Source organism: Cheilinus undulatus, linkage group 3 (genome assembly GCF_018320785.1).
Source record: "Cheilinus undulatus linkage group 3, ASM1832078v1, whole genome shotgun sequence".
Taxonomy (NCBI): Eukaryota; Metazoa; Chordata; class Actinopteri; order Labriformes; family Labridae; genus Cheilinus; species Cheilinus undulatus.
This window is the reverse complement of record NC_054867.1, coordinates 51,184,443-51,205,310: the sequence shown is the minus strand read 5'-3', so window position 1 is coordinate 51,205,310 and position 20,868 is coordinate 51,184,443. Positions and strand designations below refer to the sequence as shown.

At 38.7% G+C, this 20,868-nt stretch overlaps 1 protein-coding gene across 7 annotated transcripts in view; it reads left to right on the top strand.

Annotated features, from left to right (window-relative positions):
• The window catches only part of ip6k1 (inositol hexakisphosphate kinase 1), a 74,417-nt gene that overhangs the window by 25,398 nt on the left and 28,151 nt on the right, over window positions 1–20,868 (top strand). For 5 of the 7 annotated variants that reach the window (XR_005991727.1, XR_005991729.1, XR_005991728.1 and 2 more), the window contains exons 2-4: window positions 17,892–18,140; window positions 19,176–19,321; window positions 19,881–20,007. Coding sequence is in view for 1 of the 7 variants with exons in the window: in XM_041783953.1 (XP_041639887.1) it covers window positions 19,205–19,321; window positions 19,881–20,007 (244 nt within the window). In the remaining 6 variants the exon portion in view is untranslated. Of the gene's footprint in view, window positions 1–17,891; window positions 18,141–18,507; window positions 18,622–19,175; window positions 19,322–19,880; window positions 20,008–20,868 lie in introns of all 7 variants that reach the window. The other 2 variants (XR_005991725.1, XR_005991726.1) reach the window with 2 other exon arrangements.

Here is a 20,868-nt window from a genome sequence, read left to right as displayed (position 1 = left end):
TTAACACTGCTTCCAGCCCCCTGGTAAAATGTCTGAGTGAGCTGATGTGAGAATGTGGCAGGAAATGTTCAGAAAAATTCACTGCAAAGGAGTGGGAAGGATAATGATTTTAATTCCATGCTTTCAGACACACTCATAGACCTTCTAAACACCTCTGGTGTGATTTCTATGCATGTAATGAAACTGCTGCATCATGTTTTCTGTTCGCCAGTATACATTGTCTGCAGTTTTGTTGATAGTGTGACTCTGTCAAACCACACATAGCATTGATGTAATGGCAGATATTGTCATCAGAGTATCATACAGCTGACTATGTCGCTTTGTCAGCTACTTCCACGTCCTTCTTTTTACATTAAGACTCACTTCAGATGAAACCAGTTGGTGTGAACAGCCAGATCAGGAGAATACCTCCTGAAATTCTCTAGACATTTCAATGTGAAATCAGTTTAATTTGGTTTGTTGAGTCCAGTTGTTGTCCAGAAATTTCTCTAGGTGGACTGAATCTCAAATTTTAATTTTCAATGCAAACGACAGAAAACAGCAGCAAATCTCCATGCATCCACTCCGCTGACTCAAATGAGCATAAAATAGGAAACAATCCAAATGTAGGATAACAGTAGTAATACTTTTATTTACTGTCTAGGTCTAGATCATGGGTTCTCAAGAAGTGTGGTAAGGCACACTGGTATGCTCTGAGCCACGTCTTGGTGTGCCGTGGGAATTTGTGACCTTGCAAAGCAGATGGATACGCCGTTTCCTTGTTTTTCACTGGCAGATCCATTTTGCAAAGCTCCGATCTGAACCGTTTGGGCCCGGTTAGAACGTGACAGGACCAATCAGCAATGAGGGGAAGTACTTTCAAGCACAGCAGAGTCATGGCGTAAACAAGCAGCAGCAAGAGCTGGTGCAGTTATGGAGGAAGAGATTAGCGTGGATGCTTTTTAAGTGCCAGTTTTATCAGAACTTGACAACATGTCTTTGTTAAAAGAAGAACAAAATACAGCAGTGAGTTGTTTTCTTTTCAAAAACGACAAAAGTCGAGTACTTACATGTCTATAGTGGCCATGTTTCGCATTATTCCTCAGAAGCTGCACAATAGCGGACTCAATAGCGGCTACATCACATGTTTTGTTGCTCTGATTGGCCTGTAGAGATGTGACAGATGGAACATTCACCCAGTCACACTTCGAGTTTTTTTCAAAGCCTCTGCCTTTCCCAAACATTTCCTATTGAAAGCTTTCCCAGATGGAAGTGTGAAACAAATCTATCTGGCGTGTCAGGTTAGGGAATTTGTGCAATCATATGTGATTATTACAACTATATAGTAACTTAAGTTTAGTCAGGACCCCTTTGTCAAGAAACATAAATGATGTGTGGTTATAAATATTTTTTTCTTTATTAGTAGTTATACATTTGCTATCATTCATATGACTGTTCTAGGATCCCCCTGCTCTTCCACGAGTCTACATAGCATCAAACAGGAACACCATACATTCCTGCATTTCCTGTGCCTACAAGGAAAGCCTGGGGCAGGGAGAGCAGTTGCAAAAAGCACAGGCATAAATGACAACAGAATGACACTGATGAAGTCAGAGACAGAATAAAGGAGGAGCTGGGGTGGAGGAGGGTTGTAAAAAGCAGCTTGCAGAGGGAGCAGCAAAGTGTAGAAAGACTTTGGATATGGCATCATAATTATGATTTGCCAATGGCATGCCTAGAGGGTATCAGAGGATCTCAGTTATATGCTAGCGCTTGACTCCATGGCCTGACTGAACTAACACTATATGCTCGATATACTGTAATATGTAAGAGGCTATTTTGTAAACATATGGTTGTGGTGTGCCTTGAAATTTTGGCATGATCTTAGGTGTGCCTTAGGCAAAAAAAGATTGAAAACCACTGATCTAGATTGTTTGGTTGTTATAGTAAAACTCGAAGTTAAATGACAATGATTTAAGAAAGTGTAAGTGAGAAGTCTGATCCCAAGAAACAAAACAACTAGAAACGAACTTAAACCAAAGCTTGAATTAAAACAGAAGTAGAGGCACTTTCAAGGATAGGTTTAAGAGTAAATCAGGTCCAGTGTTTATCGTCTTCTCTCCTCCCACTGTAAACAGACTTTCCTCAGAGTGTGGGTGAATGAAAAGCTAATTATGTGTGTAGCAGTAAGTCTGAGTGATTCTGAGCTCAGACACTGAGGTTGGCTCAGCAGTCAGATTCACTAAGCTACGACTCTTATTGTCTTTAGCAGTAGTGGACAAAACATGCAGGAAGAAGCTTCTCTATTTGAGCCAGGGTCACATCTTTTGAACCTTTCATAGTGTTAACCAAGTCAAAGTAGACGATAAAGGTGAGGCAGTGCAAGTTAAAGACGTGCACATGTGTTTAAGTGTCTCTGCCTGTTGGTTTGGAGAAATGAAAAGATTTAACAAACAGATAAGGCACTTGTTGTCCTCTCTTTTTTTCTCATAAGGAAATTTATGAGAAGGGAAAAATAAGTAATATTGTGATATGAGATCTAGAAAAAGTTTGTGTTATATATTATTCTTATTGTTTAAGCACACGGTGAAGATGTTTATCTCTTTGGCTCAGATGTCAACATGTGCATATTCATTGTAGCTGACACCAATACTGATACTTAAATATAAAACAGACTAAGGTGAATGATTTGGGGAAATAATCTGATCCCCCCACCCCACCCATTGCAATTAAGATTTTATTTGATTTGTGTAAGTTCCCCATTTGATGTATTTTTCAACAATGCAGGCAATAAATTACTTTATATTTTAACCAACTTAGTATAAGACAGATTAAACTGAATAATTTTGAAAAACATCTAATTGTGATTTGTTTTACTCACATTGCAAATTTGATATGAATTGCTGTATTTAAGGAAATGATCATTTCATTTTATGTCACTGTCATTTTGATTAAGAATAAAATTCTATGAAAATAAGTAAGTAGGAGTTTTGTAAACATCTTTAAAAACATTTGCGTAAGAAGAACATAACATCTCTGCCGCAAATATATATATATTAAACTGTTATTTTGCACCCCCCCCGATGAAAAATTGCAGTAGGTCATACTGCAGTGTAATCTAAATGTTGATTAATTGCTTGGCCTTAGTTCTCATCTAAAGCTTCAGTCCTTAAAACACACAATTAAGTGTAAGGACAAACAAATGGAAAAATTTCATTCCTTAGAATACTCTTTACAGTTTAAGAAATTAAGATGAGCAAAGATAAAAACTTAGTTGACGTAGGTCTATTGATCCAGCTTAAAACTCCAAAAATGGAATTGTTCATACATCTGATAAAATGTATTATTTAGCCTCTATAAAACATCATAGTGGATTTGTAATAAAACAACCAAGATGTGAGTAAAGTGTACATTTTTAGCTCTAGGGCTTTCACAAAAGTATTCCATTTATCATATTGGAATTACAGCCATTTTGATCTAAATACCTGCTTTATCAGTGGGCTTAAAAACAATTGGACAAAGAAACCTAATCAATTCATACCAGTGCTTAAACACTTGGCACACAGTCAGTGTGCGAAATACAATGGCATCACTTACCTGCTGCTGTCACAGTGAACCCTCATTTAGCTGTACTGCAGAAAGCAGTCCAAACCTGTGACTCCTTTGTTTTCTGTGGCTTTTTTCATGCTGAGTATCGCCTCTCAAAATGCCGCACACTTAAGTTAAGTGGTCAGACATTTCTTGATTGCACTTGGAATCAAGTAGCTGGTGTGTGATCCATTGAAGCCCTAGTGTGTGATGCTGCTCTAACATCACAACGTTAGAGATCCACAGTCACATTTTTTTATTCAAATCTATTAACTCCGTAGCATATAAAAGTTTTCACACCATTGTTGCGAAGTCAGAGCACTGTTAGGAAGTATTTATGCGCTGATAAACTAACATGGGTCCAGGTGTTTTTTCACTTTTGAGGCATCCCTGGAAAGTTTCTAGTATGTTTTAATGGAGCTGACTGAGTTAACTGCTTCATTTGTTTTGTTTCATCCAGCCTCTTTGTTTTATTAATCTTGTTATTAAACCACCTCCTCTCAAAACCTGAACTGTGCAGAAACTGCTTGTGATTGTGGAAGTTGTTCTTGTAACAAGCATGAAAAACCTCTAAACTGCTTAGCCTTTGCTGTTGGCTTCCTCCATGCTACAAACAGAGAACAGTGAACACTGAGGACAGTGAAGTAGTACATGGAGGTGGTTTTTGTTAACACACTGTAGAGGGTTAAAAATAGGCCCCATGGATCAGCCTATTGTCACCAAAACCTGAAGCTTTTCAAAATGAGAGCTTACATAGTAAGAATTGAGTAGATTTAAAACAGTCTACCTAAGTAATTAACATTAGGCTATGTGTGCTGTGACTTCAAATATAAAAATCTGCAGAAAAGTCTGAAAATTTTCACCAGGAAGTAACAGAGTATTTAAACAACAGTATTCAGGGGGTTTGTTTTGGGTTACTGCAGACTGTTTTGTGATCAATAAGAAAGTGATATGCAAATGAGCAGTGGCTCCACCCTAGCTGAACTCTGAACAGCTCTACTTGGCTGAAATGATCAATGTCACTCTCACAGATTCCTCTCACTACTAAACAACAGATCACACTTGTACTCCCAGATATTCCTGGCATACTTAATTGGCTCTATCTCTGACTTACTGAAGGACAGAAGGATTCCCTCTCACTCTCAGTCCTTCAGTCAGAAATAGCAGCTTAATCAGTCTGAAGATGTTGTAGAGCTGTTGTGATCCTGCAGCTTTGTCCCACTGATGGCTGATGATGTAAGCTATGCCCACTCAGATCCTCTTAGCTGATTGGCTGGTTACTCAGGTCATTCACCACACCTGGCAGGACATTGTGCTCATTAGAGATCTGGTTGTTTGTACGATGAGTTCCTGTACGTCAGATCAGACTGACGTCACATCCGACAAACACGTTGGCAGCTAATGCAGGAGTAATGCTCAGTACTTGAGCTACTCCTTAAGTCATGTTCATTCAGTGGCAGAGGAGGCACATCTTTAAAATTAAGAGCAACCACCGGTAGAAAGTGAAGGAAAGGGAAAGTTTGCATCCTTGCAAACTGTGATATTGCAATGATTTCACTTTGATTCCTTTTCTTTTGTATTCATTGCTGAAAATATGGTTAGCACATCCCTGATCCAAATCATGGAGGTGTGTTTTTATATGTGTTTATAACAGGGCTAAACAACTCATCAAATATTATTGGAATCACAATATGGCTTAATGCAGTTTTCTAACGACAAAAGGTGCAAATGTTTCTTTAAGGGAAAATGTGTCAGAGCCATTTCAAGTAGTTTTATCAAATGTAAGAATAAATTATCTTTGTGCAAAAATTGAAAAAAATGAAAAAAAAAATCAGTCATGTTTAGACAGAATCACAGTATAACTCAAAAAATTGCACTTAAATATTTTTTCAAAACTGTTCTGCTCCAGTTTAAACCTTTGTCTTACAAACTGCAGCTAATTATGAATTACCATAGCAGAAGGCTGGTTAAACAATTAAATTGGGATAGTGACAAGATTTGATTTTATAGTGATAAACTTTGCTCACTCACTCGGACTTCACTTTTTACCATATCACACAGCAAGAATACATACAAAGAGTTAGCGATGTAGGATAGTATCAGCATTACATCCACATCAGCAGATACTAGTCTAAAATGTTCATACAGAAATGAACGTTTCTGCCGCAGTTATTTGCATAAGTTTTAGGCCTGTAGAGTGCTAAGGATTCATTCTCAACACGTGTCAACACGCATGTCGAGCGGCAACCAAGGTCAAGATCAATGGCATCTCTTTTTTTTCCGTGCCTTTACACCCCTGGTAATATGCCCATGAGACATCCACAGCATGAGCAGGGGCCTGTGGCAACACTGCTTGCCTGGACAGTACCCTAGGCCAATGGTTCCTAACCTTTTTTTCTTAACACCCCACTCATATAACAAAATTCCGACATTATAGAACTAAACACTTCGTCCTTAAAACGATCTATGTCTACACTATCCACTATTGCAATGGCGTTTTACTTTAAAAATCTTAAATTTGAATCAGCAAAAACTTTGAATTTTTGAGATTATAAATTTGTAAAAGTTGAAATTCCAACCACTGCTTTCAGTTTGGTTTGTTGACAGTTTTTGCCCTTTACAACATTGTACATTTATGATTTTAAAAAAATGAAGTTTTTGAGTTTCAGCAAGATTTTATACAAATGGGAATTTCTAATATACAACTTTATAATCTCAAAAAAGTTCTATTCTCCCCCCAGATTTTCTCCAACAGATCCTCTTAATTTTCCTATCTTTCAAGGTGGCCCTAATACATCTTTTTACATTATGTTTCTAGACTTGATCTTTTTTTTTTTTACATTGATTTCTCTGAGATCTTTGAAATCTGAAATCTCTGAAATATTTGGGCCATACTTTCTCACCTCATCCACCCCTTATTCCACCCTAATGGTCTGACCTTTGTTACATATGCGAGGACATCCAGAGCACAGTCTGAGGATTGAAGGACTGAATTTTTTTTTTCATTGTTCATCCTTAAGCTGTCAAGTGTGTTTGAAGGACGGTAGTTTTAGGTCTGGAATACATATTCAAATATCAGCAGTGTTTCCTCAACTTTTGTAGTGCAGACCCATTTTTTAAAATGTATAAGCTATTGTAACCCAGTCCAAAATTGGCATGCCTAAAATTTCTGCACAGTACTGTATATAAACATCTTAAGGATAAAATGTACACTGTTAACAAATTTATTAGACCACCTGTCATATTTGTCTCAGAGACCATCCAGCATCATGAAGTGCTTTAATGCGAACTCTTCATTTTCAGTGAGCTCTCCCATTTTACCATTTTGAACAGGAATGAGGAATTTCAAACTGAATTCGCCCAAATTTGAGCCGGCTCACTGGGCTTCTCTGAGAAGTCAGAAATTAATCAAGCATAACGTTTGACCACTGAAACTAATTTTTCTCTTCAGAGATGCAAGTAAATAACTAATTAGACATATTAATCAAAAAATAATAGTGTGCTTTACTATTTTTTCAGTTTTTTTGTAAATCAGTCAATTTGAAAATTCATGGATAACAATAATAATTATATTTTCGCATTAACAATATCATTTCGGTTAAAGAGCTTCTACATATTGGTGTATTAACCATTGCAGAAACATAATAAATGATTTTGGTAATTACCAATGCTGTTAATTTAGGTCAGCTGTGGCATAAACCTTACTTTGGGTGTTGGTCTAATACATTTGTTAAGCACTGTATATTGGCTGACATTATAAGCCACTAATCTATAGGTCATGAGGCATTACAGATGTTTCTGACCACTTTGATACTGTTTCTACACCATCTTAATTTTTAAGACAAGCCGATATCACATATGATTGGCAAAACATCAATACTTTGTTTTCCACACATTATTGCTCATCAGGTCTGCCTTCTGATGGTTGAGCTGTGTGCTAGTGTTAGCTTGGCTAACGTTAATGCTTCTTCTAACAGACTAGAAACATGCTCATTAGGGTTCATTGGAGGCTCTAAATTGCCCACTGGTGTGAGTGTGAATGTTTGTTTGTATATGTCAGCCCTGTGGTAGACTGGTAGACACACTAGGGCCATTCCCACCTCTCACCAATGACAGCTGGGAATGCCTGATGTTTGTTTATTCATAGAGCTCATATCAATATTGAATAACAGCATCTCATATCACATATTTTTCTCATATTGTGTAGGCCTGGATCTGATAAAAATCCATGTAGATCAAGTTGAACAAGCAGTATTCTGTTCTTGTATATATATTTATTGATATTGCCCAGCCCTCCATGAAGGTGTAAGGACGAACTGTATGTCAGCTTTGGTCAGAGTATTGTCTGCATCTTGAAGATAGAGGGATTGAAGAGAGGAGATAAAGAGAGGGAATGGGAGGTGAGGGGATTTGGGAGGGATGAAATAAACAGGAGGAGGAAGAGAGAGTCTGTGATTGTGTCTGCAGAGACCAGGGGGAGGCGAGTTGTCCTTGACTTTGACCTCCACCAGCCTATTCTCTGCATCACACAGGACGCTGCCTGCTGGACACACACACACCTGTTGTCTGTGTGCCAGGCATGCACTGCAGACACATATAGACCCTCTGACTGAGACAGGACCACCAAACAGAGAGGTTATCAAATAACAGCTGCTTACTGAATACCCTGATACTGCTGTGTGAACACACATGTAACCCAGGGATAAGACTCTAGTATTGTTTTTTCATTCCTGTTTAATAAGAACGACAAGTTTGATAAGAGTATAATCTGTTAGATTTGTAATGTGAAGCATATGGTTCATCATGTATTCTAACTAGAGCACCAGTGATTCGGTGACCACTGGCTGTATGCAGAAAAACAGTCCATGTGGAGAGGGAATGAAGGAGAATGTAGAAACCATATGGTTGTACCGTAACCTGTCACCTACCTTCCAAAGACAATCAGGCTTCTTAAAAACACGTCTGCATATAAGGAACACCTTCTTAGACATTGTCAGACTCAGACTCTTAATTCTTCTTAAGTTGTAAGTAGGACTGGTGCAATGATCATAGCACAGAAAAAGAAGTCTCTGCAGGAAGTCCTTAATCACTGACTCCCGGACCAGAAACCCTAAAAGGTTGTCTGTTTTGTAAAAGGACTAATGGTACACCATCTGCAGGGAATGTTCACTGAATATCTTATCTTCTGTTGGAATAGAAAACAAACTCAGCAAAAGATTTACCTAGTTATTACTGTATTCATGTTTTTTTTTACAGCAGTCATGTTTTTTACTGCCTTTACAATAATCTAGGAGTGAAATCATCAATTTTTGTGATCTGATAAGGCTGGTTAAGTGGTCAGTCAGGCTACTTAGCTTTGTTATGCACAGGCACCTTTAACAGGTGATAGTGTAACCTCATTAAAGAAGCTCAAAAGTCATCCCTGTTCAGTCAACAACATGCTTTTTCTGACTTTAACAGAGCAAAACAAAAAAAACTCCCAAGGAGTAATAAAAAAAGTCTTTGTCTTTGTTGTATGTTTTTTTGGATAATGTCTTACATTATCTGAAATATTTCTAACAGTATTTTTTAAGTCAGAGAAGTTCTGTTTTTGAAATTGTACAGGATGTCTTAGTAGCTGCTACTGCTGAAGCGATTAGTCAGACCTCAACCACATTTCTTTATCAAAACAAGCGCAAAGAGCCAACCTGTCAGCTCCTCTCGGCAGAGATGATGTTCCCGACTGGCCTCAGCGTTAGTTTTATGGGGCCCGTCCGTTTCATTTTTTTCCAAATCCATTTTTTCTGTTTTAATTTCTTGGAATTCTGTTTTTTTAACCATCCCACTAATTTTACCATAAAAAAATTGTCTTGTTTATGTAAATGAATAAAATGTTCACTAATTAAATAGAAATAACCTTAAATTTATTGAAAAAGGGCCACAGTTGGCCCAGGAGCCGTTGTTTTGATAACCCTTATATAAAATAATTATAACCAGTGTAACAGTCAGATGTTTCCAACATTTTAAGACACATCCACGTTAGAGCCCGACCGATTTATTGGCGGACCAATTATAGTGTTTCACAGCAACATTGGCCAATATGTAGCCAAAATATTAACTGTTTTTGCTGCGCGGGGATTGTCTCTGCTCCTGTCGCTCTGTGTGTCTCCATGTTGAACTCAGCCCGAGAGCCTGGCCCCTCCCCCTCAGAGTGCAGCAGCAGCTCTCCCCCACTCAGTGTTGTCAACTTAGGAACTTTGTCGCTATATTTAGCAAGTTTTCGAACCCCTCTAGCAACTCTTTTTCAAAAAAGCGACTAGCGACAAATCTAGCAACTTTTTCTGGTGTCACTGGAGAGTTTTGGAGACTCTGATGTGAAAGCAAGTATCGTTGTTGCTCTTCTCACTGAGCAGCGGGTGCAGCCGTGGGCCTCTCTCCGCCCCTAAGCACTCACAGACAGCCTCATCCTCGCGCAGTTCGACTGCAGTAGGGTAGAGGACTAATGCTCGTTTCAGAATGGGATTGTGTTTTGCTGCATGCGTGTGCTGCGCATGTCAGCTCCGGTTCCTGCCGGTGTGGCTTTCACACAGGGGCGAGTTTTCTGCATGTCAGCCACATCTCCCTGCGCTCAAAGCCCTGCTACCAAAGCTACTTGATTCAGCGTAGAGAGGAAGTGTGTCAGGAACTATTCAAAATAAGAGCATTCTGTACAAGTGAATGGAGTTTCTCTATAGAAGTGCTAACCTGGGCTTTTACTTTGAAAAGCACCAACCAGAAAAGCATTCATACAGTGTTACTCTTTCTTGTGACATAATCTACCAGTGTGGAGACAGAAAGTTTCACTTATAGTAGATCTTTAGAGAACAACTTTATAAAACAGGCACGATTGATTGATTGATTGATTGATTCTTTAATGACCACACAGCCAAGCTGGTGGAATTGTTGTCAGTACAGCTGGTACAGGTTCCAACATTTAAACACAAACATAGATATACATCCAGACAAACACATTCAGACAAACACAAAGGCCATGCTTAACCCTCCTCAGTGTTCAGAGTTCAGAATATGAATAGCAATTGGGATGAAACTGTTTTTGAAGCGGGTTGTTTTGGAGGCAGTTGACCTGTAGCGCCTCCCAGAGGGCAGTAACTGGAAGGCATAGTGTGCAGGGTGAGTGGGATCCTAGGGGATCTTGCAAGCTCTCTGGAGTGATTCAAGGGATGGTAGGGGTGGCTTGTGTTTAAGCTTGTGGCCTTCCTCAGGGTCATCAAGAAACACACTGTAAACATATTATATGTGCATATTTGCCACAACGATGTAAATATGGCTCTCTATTTATCATTTTCCTGTCTAATATGGTCCACGGCCACAGTATAAGACTATTATACAGCGTTTTAATGTCATATAAGTTGCATCTTTGTGAAATAAACAAAGATAAATGCAATTAGTTATTCACATGTCCACATCTGTGGTTCATGTACAGTATATATCCTGTTGATATCAATGTTCTTATTTCATATATCGGCCAAAATATCGGTTATCGGCCAATATATCAGATATCGGTGGATATATCGGATATCGACTTTTTTTTTAGCCCGCAATATTGGCATCGGCATCGGCCCCACAAGTCCCATATCGGTTGGGCTCTAATCCAATTGTATAATCACATCCTAACTGATATTTGTAATGTAAATGAAAAAATCCTTCTGTTCTCTCAGAGTGATAGTAACTTAATAACAAAGTAACATTAAAGTTAAATGGTTAAAAGCAAACCTGTTACCAAATTTTCTTTCCTCTCACAGTCTGTAACAGTCCACGCAGTTTGATTCTGTATTTTGTTCTACTCCTGACTATAACGGTTCTCCTCATCTCCATCCATCCTCGCTGTCTGTCCGTCTGCCTCATATCAGACCGCTTCATTAATGCACACACGTCTGTTGGCTCTTTAAGCAACCACAGGGAACTATGGGAGGAATTATTAAGCTAATTAATACTCAAACGTAACATCATTTAGACTACAGGACTTCGTAAAATCTTGAGTCTGTCCCAGTTTGAACCCTTCGAGGGGTAAGTAGGTCTTCAAGCTGTGACTTTGGCTGTATGTCTCCTGCACAGACACACCTCTCTCTCTCCGTGACTCTCTGATGTGGTGAAGTAAAATAATTGTAAGCACGGATGAGTTTTCTTGAAGGTGTAACATTATGTCGTGCTGTACTGCCCCATGTTGAGTGAACTGATGTTTACCAGTGTTTCGTGTAGCTGCTTTGACATGCTTTGTATTGTTTAGGAGCGGGCGGGGTGAGTGTTTGTGAAGTGAGGCACAAATTGTGCCACGCTTAGTGATCCCTGGAACATATTCCCTCCCATAACACAGCATTTAGTTTTATCATGTTCCACTGTTCAAATACAATACGGTTTGTATTGGAGTTGTACGTGTGTACAACCTCATTTTGTCTTGCTGTTGTGATTGGTCCGTAATTAGGTGACAGAATGTCTGTCCAATCACCTATTTAGAATTTTATGAAAAGTCCTCCCCTTCTCAAACACTTTCTGTGTGAGCTTTCCCAGATGAATATGTGAAAGTGTCAGGTTAGCTTAATGCTTCACTACTCGCAATTAAGTTACCCTTGTACCACCTACTAACTCAGTAGTGCACTGTGTTTCTCTCAGCTGCAAATACCAAAATATAACCACCGTGGATTGGTTTTACTGATTGGTGACTAGGAGGTTTTTTGTGATCTTGATTGATCAACAATGATGACTCTCTAATGTTAAGTTAATTGATGCTAGAATATGATAGCTTTGTTAAATTCGTAGACAAACCTCTTTCATTTGGTACAGCAAATTATCATAGATTCAACTTCCTTTAAATTCATTTTAATGTTGGTGACATTAAGAGCATTTGAGCGATGTAACTCATCTAAAAATAAAATTTGGTGTTAGGAGTCATCCTTACTTTATGACTGTTCAGCGGGACTACAGACAGTTGAGTTTATGTGTATGTGTTCATAATTGAGTGGTTTAATGGCATTGTTGAGTTCAGTGAAATGTTTGGAGTCGTAGATGATCAGGATGATTTCACTGATCCCAAAACAGAGCAGATGTGACAGCATGTTTACCGTTTGCTGCTAACTTTAGAAATCATTGCTCATGGGAAAAAGGAACAGACTGTTAGCTTTTTGTTAGCGTGCATTTTAGTGTGTGTGTGTGTGTGGTTCTGTGTGTGCATGCTCCAGCCTGCATCTGGGGCTCATGCTTGGTCAAGCTTGGATCGTGACTTAAGATAAGACAGTTGAGTTTCCATGGAGGCTAAATCCGTGCAGTGTGCTACAAGAGAGTCGTGATCAGAGCCTGAGAATAAAGGCGTAACATACAGGAATTAAAGGCTTTTCTTACCTTGATGACAGGCTCTGAGTTGGAAAGATTTCAAGTCTTAGAGAGGCGGTTTGCTTTATTGTAGCATCGTCTCATGTTTACTGAAGTCTTCTGCTCCTTGAGAAATTATAATGTCAGCCTTATTAACCTTTAGGGAAACAAGCAGAAGCACATAAGCAAAATGCATGGGCTGAATATTTTATGAATGAGCAGAGTGTTTAAAGGTCGTGTAGTAATTGGATGATCAGATGAGATGCATCATATGATTCAGCTCAGCAGATCGTTGATTGATAAATGGTCTTGTATGTTTGCCTCTGGATAATTAAGCAGAACAGGTGATAAAATCGTCCAGGTGATAAAAATCTTTTTTTTTTAGATTTTATTAAGTCACAAGAGAAAGATTTTAATGAGCTCCAACTGGTGGGAGGTGTATGAGGAAAAATGTGAAACCATACAGTGAAGCTTAAGTGCTGCCTTTACTTTACTCTTTATTTTAGACCGGAATATTAAGTCAAAATACACAGTATAACATGAAACACAACACATGGATGACAGAGAACAAAGTCATGACAGTATTAAGGTATAATGTATTAAACGACACCCTCTCTGACATCTCCAGGAACCATGAAAGCATGCAAGCACTTTAATGAAATGACAATCTGTTTCCTTGATGGTTTTTAAAATCAAGTCACTTATGTGTGGTTTGTGAAGTTTTTAGCCAGTGGCACGGCAATAACATCACAGCTCCAGGTGTCTGCTAGGGCTGGGCAATTCATCGCAAATTAGATTAAATCGCAATATGGCCTGCTGCAGTTTTCAAATCGCAGAAGTTGCAATATTTCTTTAACTTGAAATGTGTCAAAATACCAGTTTAATAAATCTTTTTTTTTTTTTTTTTTGCAGTGGCAGAGGTTTTATGCACATTATGCAAACACTCAAGTGTCAATTTTTTTTATAATGGTTTACAAAAATCTTCCTTTTTGTGTTTAATATATGTTTTTCTTAACCAAAATGATAAAGCCCTTAAACAAAGCAAATGACATCACATTTGCAATATGAGCAAAAATAGTTAGCTCATTCTATCTAAAACTGATGAACCCTAGCGTTACTTCACAAAAGTCATACTTCAGCTGGTAGCCAGCCTCACCTCCTCCACCCCAGCCGCCTCCTTTGTAGCTTAAAGCTTGTTGCACCCCCATATTCAGATTCATGCTAATATGGATTAATTGCTTTGAAAATAATTTCATTGTTTTCAATGCACGCTGTCTTATTTATGGAATTATTTATTGCTTGAATTTGTACAAAAATACACAAGATTAACCCAAGAATAATCACATATTAAATCACAATATTTGGGAAAAAAATTGTATTTAGATTATTTTTGCAAATCATTCGGCCCTAGTGTCTGCAGTGAAACTCATCATTTTTAAAACTGTTGAAAAATTTCAGGGGATGTGAGGCTTGGTCTGCTCTGTTGCTTTCATCAATGTACTGGATTGTTCATTAAAAGGTGTGTGGTCCTATTTTATTGGGATTTAATCATTGAAAACAATTAAAGTAGATGCTAATCTTTGACAACAATGCATCATTTCTTTTTATGTGTTGCTCCTGGGCGGCTCACCATTTTTTATGATACAAGTAGGGGGTGCTTTAAGAAAAAACGTTGGGAACCAGTGCATTAACTCAGCAGATAAATGTTTTTACACCTTCTTGTAAAGCAGGGTTTCCAAACTTTTCAGCCGGTGACCCCCAAAATAATGACATCAGAGATCAGGGACCCCCACCTTCCCTTGAGGGGGATAAAGCGCATGACGTTGCTTAAAGCATTATGTAAAAAACTTGCATTTTAGTTCTTATAACAGAGATTAAAGTGGAGAGGAAAAAAATGCCCAGGCTAGTAAAGTCTGCTTTGGTTTAAAGTTAAAGTTGATTTTAACAGCTGAACTCTGAACTGTATTATTAAAACGGCTCTAGTTTTATTACAATTGAGAACAGCAAGGCAATCCTAACAGGAAGTGAAATTTAGGGGCTGTTATTTTTAGGATCACAGCAGATTTCATAAGCACAGGATTTAAAGAATATGTATTTTAACAGGAAACTGTCTGCCTGTGGCTAAAAATGTTGCACTGAGCAGATCTGAAAGTTCAGCAGAGTTGGAGTCTAGTGTGAAAGGAGAAAATCTCACGTGTTTGAAAAAACATCTCTGCATGTCTGAGCTGTTGCGTATGGAGGCTGTGTTTGCAGCTAGTCCATTATTTTGGGCCCACATTGTGATATCATCGGGGCGTCATGCCTCGCTACAGTCTTGACACTAAGCAGATGATGTCTTCAAACACAGCACATAAAAAGACACTGATGTCATCTATTCTCCGTCTGATTTTCAGGAACTTTTAGTCTCCTTATGTGGATATTTTTAAAGAGGAGCCCATCATATCTAGCTTACAGTGAGAGATAAACGTCATGTAGCTCTATTAAATTAATGTGGCGTCCTAATCAGTGGTTTGATGTGGAAATTTGAGAAAAAAAAATCTGTTGTTGGCCTTCACTGTTATTGTCTCATCTGTCATTGTTTCAAGTGCTAAATATTCATGATCATGTTTTATTGCAGTGCTGCTCATTATCAGCTGGGCTTTGATTTGTGCTTCATGTTTGTTGTCAGAGAATAAATCCTGAATCACAAAACATCCTAGTAAGGATGTGTTAAAAATCATAATAGCTGAGTTTTGGATAATCAGCAGAGATCCGGGAGGACATTTGTGATTGATACAGCAGTTTTCAGAGACACTCCAGGAAGTCTTTTTAATAGACTACAGATCTTTCCGGGTGTCTCTGAATCCTCTCGAACCCATACAGATGGACGTGTTTTCTGACCCTGTTGGTGACTCTGCATTGCTGCACTCGCTGAGATATGTAGAGCATCAAAATATGTGTGTATTTTAATTTGTGTATGTGCTGTCACAGCGAACGTGCTGAAACATTTGATGTCAACAGTTTGTGGCGACATGCCCAGAAAACTGTTATTTTTACACGCTGCCTGCTTCAGTCTCTGTTCGATCACAACTGTTGTTAACGAGAGTGTTCTTTACTGTTGGAGGCAACATCGTGTAACTACTTCATGAGTTTAGACCTGCTTCTCCAAACTAATGATCTGCTAAATCTCAGCTTTATGTCATTCCCTATGGAAGTTTCAATCAAGGGTCTTTTCGAAAATGCAGGATTTTTGGCTGTTGAGTTATAATCAGGATTAAATCTGGGCTTTCAGGACAAAGAGGCTGAGTTACTTCATACAAGGGCCACTCAATTTATCTTAATGGCGTTGTTATTGCATGATAAGCATTCACTAAATAGATATGCAAGTGTAAGTAGGGATGTCCCATTTTGGTTAAAATGGTAATCATGATTACTTTGATCAATATTGAGATCACATTTATCACTTTATGTTATTTAAGTTTGTGTGTTTCTCTGTGTGAGCCAAAGAAAAATTGAGCAGATTTAAGTCATTTAACACAAAACTTATGAAAGAGAACAGAGAGCATAATATATAACTTTCAGTTATGTATATTACTGATAAGAATGCATTGTATTTGATTTTTGCCAAAATTTGATTTTACAATTTTTACATATTTATGTCAATATCAGTACTGTTTACAGTACTTTTTAAATGTAGTCCACACCTTCAACTTCAGTCCTTAAAACACAATAAAAATTAGAAGAATGAGGATGAACAAAGACATGTAGGGTTTAAAATGAGGGGTGATTAATATGTTTTATTGATGGGCATTATTTATAATTTGGAGGAGTACAGCATCTCTTCAGCCATTCTCAGATAGAATTGGCCATTAGAAGATTTATAAAACTAAGAAACTTTTAACACTTTGTGTCAAAGCTGTTGTAATGTGAGCTGGTGTTGACAATGGCTGCTGGTGGAATGATTAGCTCAGATGTAGCCACAGCGGCAACTTTTCTGAGAACTGGGCCACATTTCTGTATTAAAATAAGTGAAAACTTTTCATAACAGAAAAGGTGTTTCCACTTTTCTCCTGACCTGCTTTGGCATGAGGTTGCAAGCATTACAGGTATTTAGTTGTAAGCCGGTTTATACAATGGCTGCTACTGCTGTAGCTATTAGCTCATGTAGCTGTCAAAAGGCGGCAGTTAAATTGGGCCTCAACCACATGTCTTTATTATAACAAGAGCAAAGAGCCACACCGAAAACTAAAAGACATTTTTGCACATCTTCTGGAAAGTTTCAGCATAAATTTTAGTAACCAACAAGCGTTACTTTTCATAAATTACAGCAGCGCTAGCTTGTACGGCTCAGATCAGTGCTGGAGTTGGACATACCTATTACCTCATCTTGTCTGTTGCTCTGATTGGTCTGTCATGCATGTGACAGACAAAACTTCCAACCAATCACCTTCCAAGTATTTTTGAAAGTCCTGTCCTTCCCAAATGCTTTGTATGGGAGGTTTCCCAGATGATTTGAGATATATCCATGTAATGGATCTATGAAACAGTTCATCTGGCATGTCCGGTTGATTCAGTGTTAGTTTGGACAGCACAAACCAGCCCTATGTAGCGAGGCTAGTTATCGTTTCTGAATCCTCATTGGGATGGTGTCTTATCATGAAGGTTGGTGGTGTTGCTGTAGTGTTTTACCTTGTTTTCGCACAGCTAACAAAGGAAGTTTGTTTTTTAAAACTGCCATCACAGCTTTTACAGCAATACCATTCTGTAAAATCTGTAGCAATGCACATATCTGCAAGGAGCAGTGATGATATATTACCATATTGATTTCTTGTTTTAGGCACAAGCCTAATATACACAAATGTAGAGTATAAAGAGGTTCCTCATCTTTGAAGCTCTGTGGTGTGTCAGTTATTCGGTTCAACTTTTAAATTTTTATGTAAATTATGTCCTAAACAAATAAATCTCTCAAACTAACATCCTGGTGTTCTCTTCCTCTATAGGAAGGCGGTGACCCTGGCAAAGTGACGCCCTGCTTCTCCTGCCCCCCGCCTACCTCAGCCCCCCCTCCCCCTGTCCTGACAGAGTCTCCGTGCTGCCGGCGGTGGATTGGAGCACTCTGATTGGAGGATTTGCGAGGTGGTTTTTCGGTCTGGCGCCGCCTCCCCCCGGGGCCGGCGTGCGCTCCCAGCAGCCCGTGGTGCCCTGTGCCCCCCCCTCCCCGTCACTGCACAACAGAGCCCATGCCCAAGGTAAGACAGAGCTTCCCACTTACTCCGTGGGACATCAGTCAATTTATCTAGTGGTTTCCTTCGTTAGAACCAAAACGAGAAGAATAAATCACAGTGACTTCCTCTTTCTCATTTTAACTAAGAGTTGTTTGTAAACATGTGATGGTGGTTTAGGCTCACCATGGCAACCACAAAACCCAAACAAAGGAGAACATTCAGCAAAATCAAGCTGACTTGTTTCAGTTTTTCAAAAGTTGTCTCCCTCAGATTTTAACACGCTTAAACTTCTGTGTGAATATAGCTGTTTTAAAAGAAATCCTTTATATTTAAACCACAGATATGTCGATGAATAAGCTTACTTTGTGATGACACTGCACTTTTTTGATAGCAGCAGCATGCTGCGTGTTACTGGCTGTTCCATCCTGCTGCTAATATTCAAGCATGGACTGAAAATGAATCTCTATCTGTTACTGGTCCTTGGCTGTTTCTTCAGTCTGTAAAGGTTTGTGGACATAGATCAAGTATCAACAAACAAGAATGTTTAGATTCAAGACTTAAGTTTTTCTTTCCTGTGATTTTAAGGGTGTAAGGTTTCATCTTTGCCCAAACTTTACTGTCTTTACCTCAACATTTCTTAATAACAACTGAAATTAATCCATGTCACTGAGGTCTTTTAACTTGAATCAATTAATGTATTAATTAATCAATTAGAAATTTTGATGGCATGATCTTATCTGTTAAATATTCTCAGTTTCACAGTTCTCTTTTTTTTTTGAAAATGATTATGAAAAAATGTAGTACCCTCAACTGTCAGTTTGAAGGAAAAAAGTCTCTGGCTGCAACACTTATAACTGAAGCACAACTTAGCTTATACCACTATTTTTTTAGTTATCTGACAGCATTTTGTCTGTCTAATACCTTTCTATTGCTTCCAAAAAGCAATAGAAATGTATCAGTAGGGGTTTCGTTCTCGGTCTCCTCATTCTTGTTGAGCAGAAGAAGTCACATGTTTGACCAAGAAATTGAGTTATGAATAAATCCTTCTCCCCTCTGCAGGAGGAGGCGCGGTGCGTCCGCCAGGAGCCATGTGCCTCCCTCACACCAACAACATGGACAGCAAGCTACATGGGACGGGGCCGGGGGGAGGGGCTTCACTTCGATCACGAGCTGGAGGCGTTCCTCTGGAGCCCTTCATTCATCAGGTAGATATGATGGAGTGTTTTGAACAGGCTGATGTTATAGAACTCTGAGTGAACACAGATATCCCACATGTATCTTGGTAGTGCCTCTTCTTTCCTATTTTCACATATATGTTGGAGTTGAAGATTTTATTTTTATGATTATGAAATACAGCCAATCATATGCCCAGCCCACCTGGGCTTACATGACATCAAGGATTTAAACAAACCAGGAGCAGAGTGCATAGTAGTTCTTTCATCATCATAGAACAGAAAGGGAAGATGGAGACAAGCTAAAGATTCATTAATTGATTAAATAAACTATTTTGTCATCTTTTCCAGGCTTTTAGACAAAATTAGCAAAACACATCAAATTTAAACAGCCATTCCAGTTTTTGCTCATCAGGCAACTGCAGAATTTCAGGAATTTGACAAGGCATTTCATGAAGCAATTGTTCTTGCAAGTACAGTGCAAAAGAAAACTGGACTCACTTTCCATTTCTGCAAAATCACATATCTCACAAAGTCTGTTTTCTTTGGGAATATTTTTGAATCAACTGATATGTGTCTTTGTGATTTGTAGGTGGGGGGTCACACCAGTATGATGCGTTACGATGACCACACAGTGTGTAAGCCTCTGATCAGCAGAGAGCAGCGGTTCTACGAGTCTTTGCCTCCAGAAATGAAAGAGTTTACTCCAGAGTATAAAGGTATGTTTGAGGTTTGGTATGAGTGCAGCCATGAAACTGTGCTTTCATTGAAATGTTTCAGAGTTTCAATGCACAGGAAGTGTGAATTAGTTAAACCTTCAGCTGCACATGTGGCTCCACACAACACACTGAACCAGAGATCATCTGTGTTACATTAAACTGTCTGATGCAGCTTTTTGTTTTTTGGATGTCTAGTTTGGTCTCTTTTCCTCAATCACAGCAGTGTTATGTGATAGAGGCAGGCTGTGGAAGGTGTCAGTGATTGTCTTCTTGGACAAATGTCATGTCAGCAGTCCTTCTCATGCTTGTGGTTGTTTGTACTGAACCAGAGTGAGAGAAATAACTGACAAGAATCTGGTCTTTTCAATAATATTTTAATACTCTGAGATAGTGGATTTTTTATCTTTTCCGAGCTTTAAGCCGTAATCCTCAAGATTAAAAACTTAGTATTGTGCATCCCTCATAAAAGCCTAAAACCTAAAAAAGGAAAAGTAAAAATATAATTATGAGTAGCTTCTCTTCATTTCAACTGCACAGTGCATTGTGGGACATCAGTACCATCAACGGCACACTTTAAACATCTTAATATTTCATGTCTGCACAGTGCAGTTTGTCATATTGCTTGACTCCTTGCTCTGAACCATTTCAAAGTCAGGGTGAGGTGTTAAACTGGGACACAGCTCACAGCCAGAAACAACGAGTTTCTTTTTTGGAGGCATTTATAACCTGATGAGAGATTAAACTAATGTATCATAATAAAGTTTCAGAGTTAAGAGCCTGCTGTTCTCTTCCTTGGCTCACTGTTGAGACTAAAAAGTCATCTTTACTGGAGCAGAGCCATCATCATACACCTGATTTCTA